General features: G+C 36.1%; 1 protein-coding gene across 2 annotated transcripts in view; it reads right to left on the bottom strand.

The window, feature by feature from the left end:
* Positions 1-5,547: 5,547 nt before the first annotated feature.
* LOC136848259 (alkylglycerol monooxygenase-like) overlaps positions 5,548-17,500 on the bottom strand; it is a 12,374-nt gene continuing 421 nt past the window's right edge. Inside the window, exons 1-8 of one of the 2 annotated variants that reach the window (XM_067120642.1) lie at positions 16,324-16,451; positions 14,841-14,952; positions 13,708-13,835; positions 11,879-12,027; positions 9,537-9,806; positions 8,962-9,113; positions 6,546-6,797; positions 5,548-6,046 (exon numbers count right to left, since the gene is read on the bottom strand). In XM_067120642.1, coding sequence (XP_066976743.1) covers positions 5,774-6,046; positions 6,546-6,797; positions 8,962-9,113; positions 9,537-9,806; positions 11,879-12,027; positions 13,708-13,835; positions 14,841-14,952; positions 16,324-16,331 — 1,344 coding nt within the window. In that variant the 5' untranslated portion in view covers positions 16,332-16,451 and the 3' untranslated portion in view covers positions 5,548-5,773. Of the gene's footprint in view, positions 6,047-6,545; positions 6,798-8,961; positions 9,114-9,536; positions 9,807-11,878; positions 12,028-13,707; positions 13,836-14,840; positions 14,953-16,323; positions 16,452-17,500 lie in introns of those variants that run through there. The other variant, XM_067120643.1, reaches the window with a different exon arrangement.

Raw genomic sequence — 17,500 nt, 5'->3', positions numbered from 1 at the left:
TCTCCACTGTAACCAGGAAAGTAGTTATGGCTCTCTCTCTCTTTCTCTCTCCAGAAAAGTAGTTTTAGCTTAGTAATTACGTCCTTACTTATTTCTTAAAATCATATCAGTACAATTATAGGGATCAGTTAACGCCTTCAGTTACTGAGGAGCAATTTGGAATGAGATATATTGACAAAACTACTTCAAGAAAAATTTTTTATAAATCATATATATATATATATATATATATATATATATATATATATATATATATATATATATATATATATTCCTTAAGTTTTTTCAGTGCAATATGTAATTCCATTGAACAAAAATAACTGCAAAAGTTGTAATTTTTTTTTGGCAGTTAAATTAAGCTCATGTTTGACAATTATGATTTAAACATCTTTGTCATACCAAGAATTTAAAAGATATTATTATTATTATTATTATTATTATTATTATTATTATTATTATTATTATTATTATTATTATTATTATTATTATTAATTGTATAAGCAATGAATAAGAGCCATTAAAAAATTATTGGAATTGTTGTATCTGTCAAAAAAAAAAAAAAAGCTAAGAGACTAATTTCTGAAAATATGTTCCCTTAAAACTACGGAGACGGTACGGCATTTTTACACGTACCGCAAGGTACGAAAATAAAAAGTAAAAGTGATTTGCCTTTAAAAGTACGGAGACGGTACGGCATTTAACGTACCGTAAGGTACGGAAATAAACAAAAAATTATTTGCCTCTACAAGTACGGCATTTTAACCCGTATCGTTAGGCACGGAAACTTGAAAAAACTAAGACTTTCCTCTACAGGTACGAAGGTACGGCATTTTTACACGTACAGTAACGTACGGAAATAAAAAATCAATGGTACGTACGATACTACTACGGTACGGTATTCCTCTCCAGCACGAACAGGAAGATCAATTATGAATTAGGTGAACTGAATAAAAACCACTGGATAAGATTAAGGGGAACTTAAGAATCACCTATAACTGTGATCTTTTGATTGATTCCGATTTATCTGGCGTCAGAGGACCAAAGGTCTTTGATGACGACCAGAGAAGGGCGTGTTGATCAACATAGGCCTATTTGAAGTAATTGGGAAATGAATGAAATTATTAGTTACAGCGGTAAAAAATAAAACAAAAAACTTATGAAAAATTATGCAATACAGATATATGATCAGTTTGAACTGCGAAGTAAACGAATGAAGGAAAAGAACTTTTTACAAAACCGGTTTTTTTTCCTGGTCCATCCTGGTGTAAACTGGATCACTATATAGATTTCAGTAACGGTCTAAACTATACAAACAGCATCAGAAAAAAGATCAGTTGGGTTCAATGGAATATCAATACGACCTACTATCTCCTCAAGTAACAAAACTACACATGAATTTTTATATAAAGAAAAATAAATCAACTTACCATTAAGCGTAGCCGAGATGACCCACGAATACGGTTTTCCCGCGTCCGACAAACATCTCAAGGGCGCGGTGACCGGTCGAACAGGTTCCTTCTTCATTTTTATCATCCTGTCGGCCCGAAGTCTCGGGTTCTAGGATGTGAGGCCACAATTCTTGGAAGTCTGGAGGATGTTTTGGTCAGAAAGGAGACGTCAGACCACAGATCGTTTGTTGTTTGGGAACCGGTCTCCACGATGCATTTCGAAACTTCCTGTATTATCAGGCTCTTGAAGGTTTTGGATTAGGCGCAGGTTTAGCAACAGTTTAGTTCATTTTGAAACATTTTATGGCATTCGCTGCCTTTGAATGTTTCTTGCAAACTTGGATTCAGTTCAAAACTAACCTTGAATAGTGGCCTGCGTATCTTTGATCCATTTCAGTACTGTACTAACTTCAAATGGTGTCCGGCGTAACTCTGATTCGTTTCAAAGCTAACCTGGAATGGTGGCCTTCGGAACTCTTGATTCATTTCAGAACTAACCTTGAATAGTGACCTTCGGAACTCTTGATTCATTTCAGAACTAACCGGTCATCACGATGCATTTCGAATCAAAAGTTGTTGCATTATGAATCTTTTGAGTTAGGCCTAGGTTTTGCTACAGATGTGATTCGCTTTAAAACTTTTTTGAGACAAGTATGTGGCATTAACAGTCTTGAAATAGTGTCTTGCAGCAAAACTTTAATCCATTTCAAAACTAACCGATCTCTATGATGCATTTCAAAACAAAAGTTGTTGTATTGGCAGGCTTTTGAATCAGACCTAGGTCTTGAGAAATTCTGGGTCATTGTGGAAATTTCTAATTTAAGTTCATGGCATTGGCAGTGTTTAACCCCTTTAAATAACGCCTTTCAAATCTCCGATTCATTTCAAAACTAACCATTCTTCACAACGCATTTCAAAACAAAAGTTGTTGCATTGGAGGTCTTTTGAATAAGGCCTACGTCTTTTAAAAGATTGAGCCACTTTAAAATCTTATAAGGTACGTTTATGGCATTAGCTATCTATAAATAAGGTCTTGCAAAACACTGATCAATTTCAGAAATTACATAAAATCAACTATTCACATTTACAATCCTTCAGAACTCTTACCAAAATTCGATTCACTTCAGAAACGAATCAAGTCTAATAAATGTGGTACATTTCCAAACCGACTAAAATTCTGTGGCAATAAGTCTTCAAACAGTCTTAGAAATGTTTCCCCTAACATTTTCACTTTTTTGGGGGGCGGGGGGATAAAAGTACATTTGTCCACTCAGGTTAATCAGATTACTTTCATTATTCACTGATAAAAGGCGCAAAATCTCTACACAACTTTTTAGCAAATAAACCGACACGTTCTCCTGTAGGCTGATTTTGGACTGGATACGGTCAGTCGACGAAAAAGCATTTTCAGTAACCAATGTTTTAAGTTACTGGTTGTTTACTTAATGGCTAGTAAACGTTTTTGATGGATGGTTTGGTCGCTAAAAGAACATCTTCCGCCCTAAGGAAGCATATAATCATATCTACTGCATCTCCAGCTTCAGTTTACAGGATAATAACCTTTAGTTTCAAATGAATAAGTAAACGTTTGCGGCGTCCCTTGGGCACATAGCTGCACCCACTTCTTATCCTTTTACTTGACTGTACTTCACTTCTTCCAGCTTGCTGTGCAACTTCCTCTTTTAGCTTCACTTACTGAAGCACTGAATGGCTGGAAGTGACAGCACTTAGCTTCTCAGCCTAGTTTTTTAAAGGGGACAATTCGATGATAATGAGATTAACAATTCTGGTTCTCAATGCAACTAGGTGACAAGTCTTTGCCTCCGTCTTTATCAAAATATCAAAGAATTGTTTTCAAAACACCGTAGTGGGGTAGCGCCGTCAGTGCACCGCCCTTGGGCCTAAATTCATTTCAGTTCACTCTTCATCCTCTTTGTGACAAAGCCAGAGGAATGGACGGTTGCCGAGAACACCATAGGGAACAACAAAATTGGTTGTTTCAACAAAGCTGCTATCAATAGTAATGGGTTTTGCGCCAAAGGAAGTCGAGTTATCAGCAGAACCAAATAAAACAGAGATTCCTTAATACATATAATCCTTAAGCTACAGGTTATCAAATGATCTTTATAAACATAATGTTTTCCACTCTGGACCCTTCTCAAGTTTTAAAATTCATTCATAATCGACTGAGTGACTATTGTACTCTAAAATGGCGTAGCCACAGTCTGGTTAAATGCCTTTCCAGCATTCAAAATCCATGTGATAAGGAGTTTTTAGTTTTCTGTAAAAGAAAGCTATTATGCCGGCTTTGTCTTTCCGCCCGCACTTTTATTCTGTCCGGCCTCAGATCTTAAAAACTACTGAGGTTATAGGGATGCAAATTGGTATGTTGATCATCCACCCTCCAATCACCAAACATACCAAATTGCAGCCCTCTAGCCTCAGTAGTTTTTATTTCATTTACGGTTAAAATTAGCCATAATCGTGCTTCTGCCAATGATATAGGAAAGGCCACCACCAGGCCGTGGCTAAACTTTCATGGGCCGCGGCTCACAAGCATTATACCGAGACCACCGGAAGATAGATCTATTTTCGGTGGCCTTGATTATACGCTATAGCGGCTGTACACGAGAGTTAGTCATAGTCCACAGTTAACTTTTCCACATGACGTAGGCATAGTGAATGTTTATCGTGATTTGAACAAAAACAACAGCACCTGACTATTGTATGACATTATAAGGGAGGCCTAAAGCACTGAGAGAATGATTAAGGATCAATAAACAGAGAGAGAGAGAGACTAAAGCTTGACTGTACGTACGTTTACTGTACCTTATTCTGTATTGTGAACTCTGTATACTATGCATTAACCTGTATTTTGTTAGCATTTCCGCACAGAATACAGTTCTGTAGCTGATAAACCCTTTGGTTCATTTTCACAATTATACTTTCTTTTCAATTCTACTCAAATTCTGAAGATACGAAATGTATTCCCAGAAAAAAAGAACATTATTTACTTTGGAGAAATCTAGGCTATGTGGCTAGGCTGATATATACAGAGTAAATATATATATATATATATATATATATATATATATATATATATATATATATATATATATATATATATCGTGTATCCGTATGTACTCGTATGTAGGCAAGCAGCACTCAAGGCTTCATGATGTCGATCGCGTGTGAAGAAAGATTACACGGAGAAAAGAAGCAAGGAGAATAGATATAAAAAAAGAGACGATAAAGAAGGTTATATCAAAAGATATACAACGCTATCGACGGGAATCACTTTTCTCTCCATCGGGACAAAAGTACCTCAATTATCCTCCATCAAAGAAAATTAGTTCTGCAGAGGAACGCTAGACCGAGCTTGCTGAGAGAGAGAGAGAGAGAGAGAGAGAGAGAGAGAGAGAATATCATACGAAAAGCTTGTTCTAAAAGGTTTGTTGTAAGCACAGGGTTAGAGTAGAGAGAGAATATTACACAGAAGGCTTGTTTTAATTTAAGCACAGGGCTAGATGAGAGAGAAAATTAAACAAAAGGCTTGCTTTAAGCACAAGGTTAGAGCAGAGAGAGAGAGAATATTACACAAAAGATTTGTTCTAATTTAAGCACAGGGTTAGAGCAGAGAGAGAGAGAGAGAGAGAGAGAATATTACACACAAGGCTTGTTTTAATCTAAGCACAGGGTTAGATGAGAGAGAGAATATTACACAAAAGGCATGTTTTAATTTAAGCACAGGGTTAGAGCTGTGTGTGAGTGAGAGAGTGAGGTTCGCATGTTATAACCGAATTAAGCCAGCAGACTCAGGAATTGCCCCGTACGATAAGTCTGTATGTCTTTCTGACCTTAAGAAAAATGACTTCGCCACAATTTCATACATATGAATGAGAATTGTGTGATTGAACCTTATAATATTGTTGAACGACGAAAAATGAATAATGAAGAAAACTGAATAAAAATGAAGAGAGAGAATCAAAGTGTATAATAACCTTGAAAACGGAGTGAGGATGATGAACAGAATTTAGGCATATGTTTTTTTTTTATTTTTTTTAGGAAGCAAACGCACCAAATGGCGAACAGTTGAATGTTCACGTCACTGACCTCTCTCTCTCTCTCTCTCTCTCTCTCTCTCTCTCTCTCTCTCTCTCTCTCTCTCTCTCTCAAGTAAGAGCTAGTACCATTGCCTCTGTAAATATTACGAATAATACTCTCTCTCTCTCTCTCTCTCTCTTCAAAGTAAGAGCTGATACTTTCTGTAAATATTAACAAATGATATCTCTCTCTCTCTCTCTCTCTCTCTCTCTCTCTCTCTTCTACTCAATCTTGGCCGTCTTCAAAGACAGCCTCAGACTGCCCAAACTCCTAGAGGCCCAAAATAGCGTCGACGCCGCGAAGTATAGGATCACGGCGTCGTCCAGGGCGGGAGTCCCGAAGACGGCATACTTTTGGGCGTAGGCCACGTAGCCTATGCAGCGGGCGGCCTCCAGGACTGGCGCCCATGCCCAGCCGTCGTATATTGCCCCCACGTTGCCCACGGATGCCAGTATGAAGGTCGAGTAAGCCAGACAGGTGTACCAGGAAAATTCCTGAAAAAAAAAGATACAGCTCTAGGGGTTGATTAAGATTGGGTCCTCTCTCAGGACGGGTTTGCAAGTCCAGAGGTATTTTTTTCTCCGCATTTATATATATTATATATATATATATATATATATATATATATATATATATATATATATATATATATATATATATATATATATATATTCATATACGTATATATATGTATATACATATACATGTATATATACATAGAGAGAGAGAGAGAGAGAGAGAGAGAGAGAGAGAGAGAGAGAGCCTTGATACTGCCCTGAAAAATATAATCACAGCCTTTTTCTCCACTAATTTAGTTTTTATCACATCTCTTAAAACACTGATGTTTGGCAACTGATTAAACCGATCAACTGGTTAGGAAAACCATCAGTCTATGAACTCTAAGCATCAAACCAATGCAGATCTAATGCTGAAAAGGCTCATATTACTGTCTCAGTCAACCCGTGACCCAGTCCTTAATATTCTGTAACTCACCATCAACTGCTGCGTCAGAATCTGCTGGATTATCAGCGTGACGAAGAAGTGTCCCAGAACGTAGGCCTTTTCTGCATTGGAAATATCTGGGTCGTATTTGGGCCTTGGTTCTGTTTTGTCGGGCAGGGCGTCTGGGTCCCCTAAACGAGGGGTCCCAGGGTACCATCCTGGCCCGTAGAAGATGGCTTTCAGAGTGTCACTCCAAGTTGTCATGCTCCTGGCCTTGTTGAAGACTTCTCTGAAGTAGAAGAACTGGAGGAAAGTAAAGATAGGTTGATTCTCCAGTGTTTGAAGATGCTCTATAAAATGTTCCATTAATCTTACAGTCTGGATGGGTTTATGAAATTTTAGGCTGTCAAGCTGAGCACTGGGGCACTTTCGGCCATTTAGCTTTGATACAGTGGAAAGAGGGAGTTGGACAGCAAGACAAAGAGAAAAGAAGTAGTGGAGCTGAGAGAAAGCCCACCAGCTGCATCAAGAAGTAACAGCTAAAGAGATTGGCGATAAGTCGCTGACGTGTGCTTTTTTTCAATGTAATGATGTATGCAATAAGTTGTCAACATGCATTTATGTTTTCAACCTGTTTATGATTTGTCTGCAATAAGGTGCCAACTTGTGCTTGTTATTAATTGTAATGGTTTGTTCACTTACAGTTGTTGATATGTTTTCAACTTGTTTGTGGTATGTATGCAATAAGTTGCCAATGGGTTCATGTTTTTAACAGGTTTTTTATAAGTAGGTGATAAGTTGCCAACATGTTCATGTTTTCAACCTGTTTGTGATATGTGTATAATAAGTTGCTGACAAGTGTTAATGTTTTACAATTCATTCACACTACTTCGGCGCAATCGAGTTTTCTGTACGGTGTATAATCAAGGCCACCGAAAATAGATCTATCTTTCGGTATAGTGCTGTATGAGCTGCAGCCCATGAAACTTTAACTACGGCCTGGTGGTGGCCTGTCCTATATAGTTGCCAGAAACACGATTATGGCTAACTTTAACCTTAAATAAAATCAAAACTACCGAGGTTAGAGGGCTGCAATTTGGTATGTTTGATGATCGGAGTGTGGATGATCAACATACCAATTTGCAGCCCTCTAGCCTCAGTAGTTTTTAAGATCTGAGGGCGGACGGACAGACAAAGCCGGCACAATAGTTTCCTTTTACAGAAGACTAAAACGGCAGATCATCCAGGATAATCTGGAATTTTCCATGAGTTTACTTTTTCTTATGAGAGCTGGAAAAGAGATTATCCCCAGATTATCCGGCTATCCTTGAAATCATCCGGATTGACCCGATTAAGGAAGATCTTGTTATTGTTACAGGAATATAAAAAATGGAAGTTTTGAATATGTTTGTAAGATTTTTCTGACATATGTCTTGGAGTGCAAATCAATGGGATAAATTCATAGTTATGAATAATTGCCACTGAATACACATAAATACAAATATGTTTATCCAAAATAACGAAGGAAATTAATAAAACTTACTGATATTCTTCCACAATTACCAAGGTTAGGTTAGGTCAGACTTATTGTATACATGCCAGAAATGCTGGTATTAACTAGATCTACAGGTAGTTACTCATGATTATCGTTGAATTTTATATATATATATATATATATATATATATATATATATATATATATATATATATATATATATATATATATATATATATATATATATATATATATATATATATATATATATATATATATATATATATATGACCTTGAGCCTCTTTCCTTTATTGCAAGGAATGGAGCCAGAAGGGCACAGCCTTATGGTTTCTCAGTTTTTAAGAGAACAATTGTTCGCTCCAAGGTGGTCAGCAGGCCTAGAGCAACCTAGGCACCTAGTAAATGCAAGCCGTGCTCTGTACCACTCAGCTACAGTGCCCCCACTGGCTAAATCTACTTTTCAGCCTTTCACAGCACCTCCATTCTTGATTCCTGTCTTCAACCTAGCTATCCAACATCTCTAACTGTTCCTTCTTAGTGCAACTAGGGTTGTTTTCCTAGTTGCACCTTTAAGGTCATTGTACTTCATGTACTTAATCTCCCTTATTTTCTGGATCTCTTTAAGATCTTGCTGCTGCCCAACCACCAAAACTCAATCTGTTTTAGTTTCTGAATGGCTGGAAGCGCCCCACCCAGCAGTACTCTGCTTGACAGCCTAAATTTTCAATAAATCAACAATACAACTCAATCTTTTCACTGTCTTAGCTTCTGAATGGCTGGAAGCGCCCCACCCAGTAGTACCCCGCTTGACAACCTGAGTTTTCAATAAATCAACAATCCAACTGAATCTTTTCACTGTTAGCTTCTGAATGGCTGGAAGCGCACCACCCAGCGGTACTCCGCTTGACAGCCTGAATTTCAGTAAGTCAATACCAACATCATCCGCCTTACCTGAAGCCATATGACATTGTTAGACTGAGGCTGGGACACCAGTCCGTAGACGATCTTCTCGTCCTTCTTCTCGGGCTCAAAAGTGCCGAAAAGGCGGTCCCAGATGATCAGGACGCCTGCATAGTTCTTGTCTAGGCACCACTTGTTGGCACCTGGAGGGAAATTGGGAATTTGTCGGTCTAAGTGTGTCTTCTTTAAAATTAGACGCACAAAAGTGTTATGGCGTCTGGTCTTGACAAATATTTTTTTTATTATTCTTAACCTGTAGTTATTCTTATCATTTATTTACCAAAGTATATTCTTTTACTGTTATTAGAGTCAGAATTTTTGGAATGGATTGGATACGAAGAGGTTATGAAGGCTGCAAACTTTAGACCGAAACTGTTTGGTTTTTCCATTAGACCAATGTCCATTTCATCAATGTAGCAGAGCTTTAAATTCATCAAAGTTTTCCCAGCGATAAAAAATCAATAGAAAGCTCAAGACACACAGAAAGAGAGAGAGAGAGAGAGAGAGAGAGAGAGAGAGAGAGAGAGAGAGAGAGAGAGAGCCAAGCAAGCACCAAAAGACCTCACCGTGATGAACCCTGTGATGAGAAGGGGTATTGAAGACCCATTCCAGGGGCCCGCAATCGCCCACCACTTCCGTGTGGATCCAGAACTGGAAGAGCAGATTGAAGTGCATGTGGACGATGACCGCTGGAAGGGGAACCCCCAGCAGAGCCAAGGGCTGGTGCATCCCGACGGCGAAGAGCCTCTGGAACATCGACTGGCGGATGGCGGTCGTGAGGTTGTAGTCCTCGGAGGAATGGTGGACTTGGTGAGTGGCCCAGATCAGATTCACTTCTGCCGATTCCATCGGCGGAAATAAAGAGAGAAAAAGGTCACAGGTCAAATAATGATGAATGGGAGGGATAAGAGGGAACAAGGAAAAAAGGAGAGAAGGTCAAAAGGTCACAAGTAATGACAGAGAGAGAGAGAGAGAGAGAGAGAGAGAGAGAGAGAGAGAGAAATCTTTAGGCCAATGTCTCGGTCAAATAATGGTGGATGGGGCCAGAAGAGGAAGCAAGGAATAGAACAAGGGAACAAGGAGAAAAGGTCAGAAGGTCACAAGTAATGAGAAAGAGAGAGAGAGAGAGAGAATGGGGGGAAAAGAGATTAAATCTTCAGGCTGATATCTCCAAGATTAATCTGGTGAGCAAGAGCTTACGTTTAAGAATTTAACAATGATTTAGATCTTCACTATTATTATTATTAACTATTATTATTATTATTATTATTATTATTATTATTATTATTATTAGTATTATTATTATTATTAGTATTATTATTATTATTATTAGTATTATTATTATTATTATTATTATTATTATTATTATTATTATTATTATTATTATTATTATTATTATTATTATACAGAAGATGAACCCTATTCTTATGGAAAAATCCCAAAGGGGGCACTGACTTGAAATTCAGGCTTCCAAAGAATTTGTATTTTTTTAAAGAAACTGCACAAAATAATGGGAGATACAGAAAGAGGAGATCAGTTATTAGAAAAAAAGATAAATTAATAGATCAATAAATAAAAAAATAAATAGGTAAAAATATAAAAATAAATAAACCATAAAGGTACAAGAATTGTTTCAGGTTTCAGGATAGTAAAATGCATTGCATCATCGCTTGAACTTTTGAGGTTCTAATTGCAAAAAACATCCCCACAAATATAAACTTTTTTCGTGGAAAATGGAAAGAAAAAAAGTGGGTAACCGAAAAATAGCACAACAGAAAGGTCCCACACAGTTCTTACACTATGAAAACTAAATTTATAATCTGGGAAAAGGGATATTAGCTATTTGAAGAGGTTCCAGGAAACTGGACTTACGCAAGATTCCAAACAGACTGACTATATAGTCAGTGTTGTCTTCAAGAGAAATCGCCGATAGATGGATTGAAAATAAGACGACAAACCTATATAACTTTGATATCTGTTCATTCGTAAAATGTTTAAAGAAAAACTACCCATTCACAGAATCTGGAATGAAGAAAGATCCCGCCATCTCAAAGGGACCAAAAACTCTTGCTGATGTTTTCTGACAGTAAATGAAAACTATTTAAGCCACAGCAGCGAAGTACATTACATTAGTAGGCTTATATAAATTTAGGCCTAAAGTGGGAGGGGAAGTTGGGAATAAAATTAAAGCTATGAAAGGAGGTAGGCCTATTGATCAAATCAGGACAGGAGAGAGAGAGAAAAGTTCAGAATAGTGGTAGGCTCACAAAAAATAAAGAAGCGTTTAAAGACATGAAAGGAGGTAGGCCTATAAAATTAAGAAGGCCTTCAGGAGAACATTTAAGGAGATTGAAGACAACGGAGATAGGCCTATAGGTCAATCAGGACTGGGGAGAGAGAGAGAGAGAGAGAGAGAGAGAGAGAGAGAGAGAGAGAGAGAGAGAGAGAGAGAGAACTTTCAACAGGAGTTTCCGGTGCTGAAAGTTTTTTTTTTTTGGAAAAGAGGCCTTTAGACTTATAGGCCTTAAAGCTTTTTTTTTTTTTTTTTTTTGGAAAGGAGGCCTTAAAGTTATTTTCGGAAAAGACGGTTAACATTAGGTGCCTGGGAGAGCCTTTTGCGCTTCTGCTGACCTGAGGGCGAGTTATGTCCCTGGTGGATAGTAGACTGTATTGGGTCGCAGCAAAGGTAGAAAAGTGTGTGTGGTGGCTTGCAGCCCCATCCTTCAATAATTTGTGAGAGGGGGAAAGGTGGCACCAAACAGAATCCACCTATACATATCTATCTATCTATCTATCTGTCTATCTGTCTATCTATCTATCTATTTATATATGTATATACATAATCATTCTCTTTATGACCTGGCAAAACCCAGGATTAATAGAGTAATCCTGGCAAGATCGACCGTACCATGCGTCAGTCGATGAGTCCAATAATATGCAAAATCGACCCCTATGGCCGCAACCCACCAGGTCAGCGGAGATGACCAATCCAGGTCAATGAACCGGCGCTCGTACAGCCAAGTGTATCCTATGAGTTCGAATCCTCTGGTGAACAGCCTGTAGGGAATTGAAGAAGAATCAGTGGCTCTGGAAATAATAATAATAATAATAATAATAATAATAATAATAATAATAATAATAATAATAATAATAATAGTAATAATAATAATAACAATAATAATAATGTTATGCCATATATTATATGGTGATGAACTATCAGCTATCACATGATTCTAAAAATCTTGGGAACTGAAGAAGAATCAATGGTTCTGGAAATAATAATAATAATAATAATAATAAAAATAATAATAATAATAATAATAATAATAATAATAATAATAATAATAATAATAATAATAATAATAATAATAATGTTATGCCATATATTATATGGTGATGAACTGTCAACTATCAAAAGATTCGAAAATTTAATAAAAATTGGCAACATCATCATCATCATTATTATTATTATTATTATTATTATTATTATTATTATTATTATTATTATTATTATTATTATTATTATTATTATTATTATTATTCAGAAGATGAACCCATCCCTATGGAAAAGACTATTAAGGTGTTCATATTCCGTAACTGAAATTCTGCAATATCCGGAAACTGCAGAAATTTTTATGAGATATCAAACATGCAATAAAAAAAATGGTTATGCGATATTTACCATAAATTTTACAAAGCTTTTATTGAATTTGAGCGACAGAAGGTGAAGTGAGTGTCTTACGAAAACTCAGAACAAAACAGGATCAATTTCAGATTGGGTAAACCATTTTGGGTGTCATAAAAATATCAACTGTGAATTTGGAAGACTTCCTTGTGAGAAACTGAAGAGGATTTATAGCCAATAATATTCAGATTCTGTCTTTCAGTCATTTCACTGCTAACCAAATACCAATTTCGTAAGATTACATCAGTGAATATAACCTGGTTTAAAAATCATGGGGAATATTCACTTGATGAAAGCACCCAGTAACTAGGGGTATAGCAGTCTTTATGAAATGAGGAAAAAAATCAGAAAAATATAGGAAGATAGCAGTGTCGAGGGTTCACTGCTGTGGCGATAAGCTTAAAAGGTCTTATGATACTGTTTATCAAGCACTTTTTATTCAAGAGCAGCGATAGATACCGGGTCCTCAACACGAAAACAATATTTACATTTTGTGGTGTTCATATCCTCAAAGCAACAATATCTATTCAGGGCAGCAATAGATACCGGGTCCTCAACACGAAAACAATATTTACATTTTGTGGTGTTCATATCCTCAAAGCAACAATATCTATTCAGGGGCAGCAATAGATACCGGGTCCTCAACACGAAAACAATATTTACATTTTGTGGTGTTCATATCCTCAAAGCAACAATATCTATTCAGGGGCAGCAATAGATACCGGGTCCTCAACACGAAAACAATATTTACATTTTGTGGTGTTCATATCCTCAAAGCAACGATATCTATTCAGGGGCAGCAATAGATACCGGGTCCTCAACACGAAAACAATATTTACATTTTGTGGTGTTCATATCCTCAAAGCAATAATATCTATTCAGGGGCAGCAATAGATACCGGGTCCTCAACACGAAAACAATATTTACATTTTGTTGTGTTCATTTTTCATAAATGGAAAACAAAAGTTGTACATGTGAGTGTGTGTGTGTGTGTGTGTGTGTGTGTGTGTGTGTGTGTGTGTGTGTGTGTGTGTAAATAAAATGCGACTTACTTGCAGGTCTCATAAACAAGGCCGTGTCCGTAAGAAGTCAGTCCATCGTTCAGTCTGTGAACCTTTTTGCCCTTGGCCTTCGCAACAAGGATTTCCAGTACCATGAAGAGTACATATAGATAAATAACCTGGAAAAGAAAATTAGATCAGTGAATACAAGATGCTAATAAAAGAAAAAGTTAGACAGAAGGGTACGAGCGCAACCACACTACAGTAAAAACATGTCACAAACTTGTTGGCAACATGTTGTATACATATCACAAACATGGTGAAAACAAGTTGACAACTGTAAGCGGAGAAACAAGCTTTGGCAAATTATGTATAATAGTAAGCTAATAATATGTTAAATGAAAACAACAAAGCGAAAGGTACTATGCATCCACACTACAGTAAAAACATGTCATAAACATGTTGGAAACATATTGCATACTTATCGTACATATCACAAACATGTTGAAAACAAGCTGACAATTGTAAGTGGCGAAACAAGCTCTGGCAAACTATGCATAATCCCAAGCTAATAATAAGATGATAAATGAAAACAAGAAAGAGAAGGTTAAAGGTGCATCCACACTACAGTAAAAACAAGTCATAAGCATGTTGGCAACATATTGCATACATATCACAAACATGTTGAAAACAAGCTGACAACTGTAAGTGAAGAAACAAGCTTTGGCAAATTGTGTATAATCGTAAGCTAATAATAAGATGATAAATGAAAACAAAAAGAAGGGTAATGTGCATCCACGCCACAGTAAAAACACGTCATAAACATGTTGGCAACTTGTTGCATACATATCACAAACATGTTGAAAACAAGCTGGCAACTGTAAGTGGAGAAACAAGCTTTGGCAAATAATGTATAATCATAAACTACCAATACGTCATTGGTTTGTATTCAATGCACCTTACAGTAAAACATATCAAGACATTTTGCCAACTTATCACACACATATTACAAACACGTTGAAAACAAGTCGACAACAGTAAGTGGAGAAAGACCCTTGGGAGAAACAAGCTCTGGCAAATGGCAGATAATGAAGCATTGGTCAGCACTATCAACAAGTTTTTGACTTGTGCTCAATATGTTTGTGATTTGTGTGTGATAAGTTGGTGACATTTTAAACACTTACATCGTTGACGTAATTTGGAATTTGGTGCTCATACTGAAAAGCAGTCTTATTTGGGCTGATGACGTAGAAGAATTGGCCCAGGTGTTCAGGAAACTTTGTGATGTCAATTGTCCTTGAAAGAAAATAATAATAATAATAATAATAATAATAATAATAATAATTCTGAAAGTATCATTTTTGTACTTTTTCTTACAATTGTACATACTTCAGTACATACCAAAAATATAGAAATATACAATTATTTTTATCGATACAATTTCACTTTTAGGGATATGCAAAGTAGACATTAAATAATGTTAAAGATAAGCTTAAAATTCGAAGTATATTTTGCTTCGAATGTTGTACAATACTGACACCTTCACAGACGGGTTCGCATACATGCTGTAAAAATTATATGTATGTATGTGTGTATGTATGTATATATGAGTGTAAATATATATATATATATATATATATATATATATATATATATATATATATATATATATGTACATATATATACGTCTGCGTATCTATATGTATATATAAAATTTATTTATATATATGCATACATACAGATACATATATTTATATATACACATATTCTGTATATATATATATATATATATATATATATATATGTGTGTGTGTGTGTGTGTGTGTTATTGTATGCGTCTATGTAAATGTGAAAGTAACATCATCAATGCAATACACTTGATAATAGAAACCTAAAAAAAAATAAAAAATCACTTTATTTATGCCAAATTGCATATTAACAAATCATATATATATATATATATATATATATATATATATATATATATATATATATATATATAAACACTGTATAATATTATGCGTCCTCAGGAAGACCGAACATTGCCCAAACTACAAACTGCATCGTCTTCAACAATCCATTGCGTCACATCTAAAATATCACACTCCGTCATTCAGGCTTTTTTGCGTCTTAGGGAGGTGTCCTAGTTGTCCTACATCCGTGTCCTTGGCGCCAATGACCATTCATTGAAGAAGGATTGTGCTTGTGTATTTACGGACAGAATGTATATATATATATATATATATATATATATATATATATATATATATATATATATATATATATATATATATATATCAAGTCCTACTAACTTGTATTCACATATCCACCCTCGTTTACAAAATACCTTTGCATTTACACGCTTGAGTTAGTCATGTACACAAACATACACATACAAATCTCAGTCTCCAGATCTGTGAACGATCAAAAACAAAAGCAAAACAAATATATTGCGTCTGACAAGTATGAGGGCTTGGAAACACTGGCAGTTCGACTATAAGCAACAACTGGCCCCCACCCCGCCCGCCAACTACCATCATGGTAGTGACACTGTAAGTCTTCGTTACTATTTCTTACAAAAACACATCAAAACAACAATTAACTGAATTCAAATTCAATGTAAACACTTAACTGAATTCAAATTCAATGTAAGAAGTCAATACTAACCTGTTCATTTTCCTGATATAAGAAAACCTAGCAGTTTTAACTCTATCACAGCCCACAAGAACTAGGAGATGGTTCTAGGCGATCTGTAATTTTGAGTAGGGTTTCATCAATATTTACTTGTTGGCAACTCTGGCGATCGGAGTTGCCAGAAAGATCGAACAACGCCTTGTAAAAAGGTTGGAACAAGGATGACAAGAGACAACACCAGAAGGTAATAATTAAATTTCTATAGTTAAAGGCGGGAATATAGCACGCTCGGACATTATTTAAATACTTCTAGATATATAAACTATAAAATCAAGTTATGATTTCGGTAAATCAGAGATATACCGTTATCTGAAAGCAACTCTAGACGATGATGGAGCAAAGACGACAAGGTTAGGTGGTGATAAGACAATGCTTAACTTTCGTAATGGCTTTTCTAATCGAAGGTTACACAAGCTCAAGTGTCAGATATATTGTTATTGAAGAGCTTCGGTTGCCAAGTTAAAAAACGGGAACTAATCTTCTGCTAAAAACCTTCATAGTCGGTTTTAAACTAAGCAATCTTGAAGTTGCGGTGACAAAGTAGATGTAATTTTGAAGTTTGCAAGCGTCTTTCATTCAGAAGTTACGGGTAACTAAGGTAAACATTATTGCATTTAAATTTCACCTAAAGTTATATATACGAAGACTTAAAACATATCGAATGGCATTAGGTTGCTGAGTTCTAGGCTGGCTTTTAAGAATTCTTACGACCAATGTCGTGATTTTGGGCGCCAAAACTGTGTCAATAGTCCACTCAATTAGAACATTAGGGGCATCAACAAAACAACATTTGATAGACTCAACAACCAAAACTACTATTTTTAGTTAGCTCCTTTGCGTAGGCCTACTGCCTCTTATGAGGAGGCCTTAAGGACCTAAAATTTAGCCAGAAAGCTAATCGATGATATTGCAGAATGATTTCAAATGACTGGTTGTGACATGCCACTGCCTCTTGATTGTTCATACCCATTTTCTATCCACGAAAAATGGGCAAATCCTGTTCCTGGTTTATAACCAATAGTGCAATGAAAGCTTACTGAGAGAGAGAGAGAGAGAGAGAGAGAGAGAGAGAGAGAGAGAGAGAGAGAGAGAGCTTCACTACGCTAATACCCCTTCAGATCTACCATGAGTTGATTGGTAAATTTGTGCT

The sequence above is a fragment of the Macrobrachium rosenbergii genome, chromosome 18 (genome assembly GCF_040412425.1).
Source record: "Macrobrachium rosenbergii isolate ZJJX-2024 chromosome 18, ASM4041242v1, whole genome shotgun sequence".
In the NCBI taxonomy this organism is placed as follows: Eukaryota; Metazoa; Arthropoda; class Malacostraca; order Decapoda; family Palaemonidae; genus Macrobrachium; species Macrobrachium rosenbergii.
This window is presented reverse-complemented; position numbering and strand designations above follow the sequence as displayed.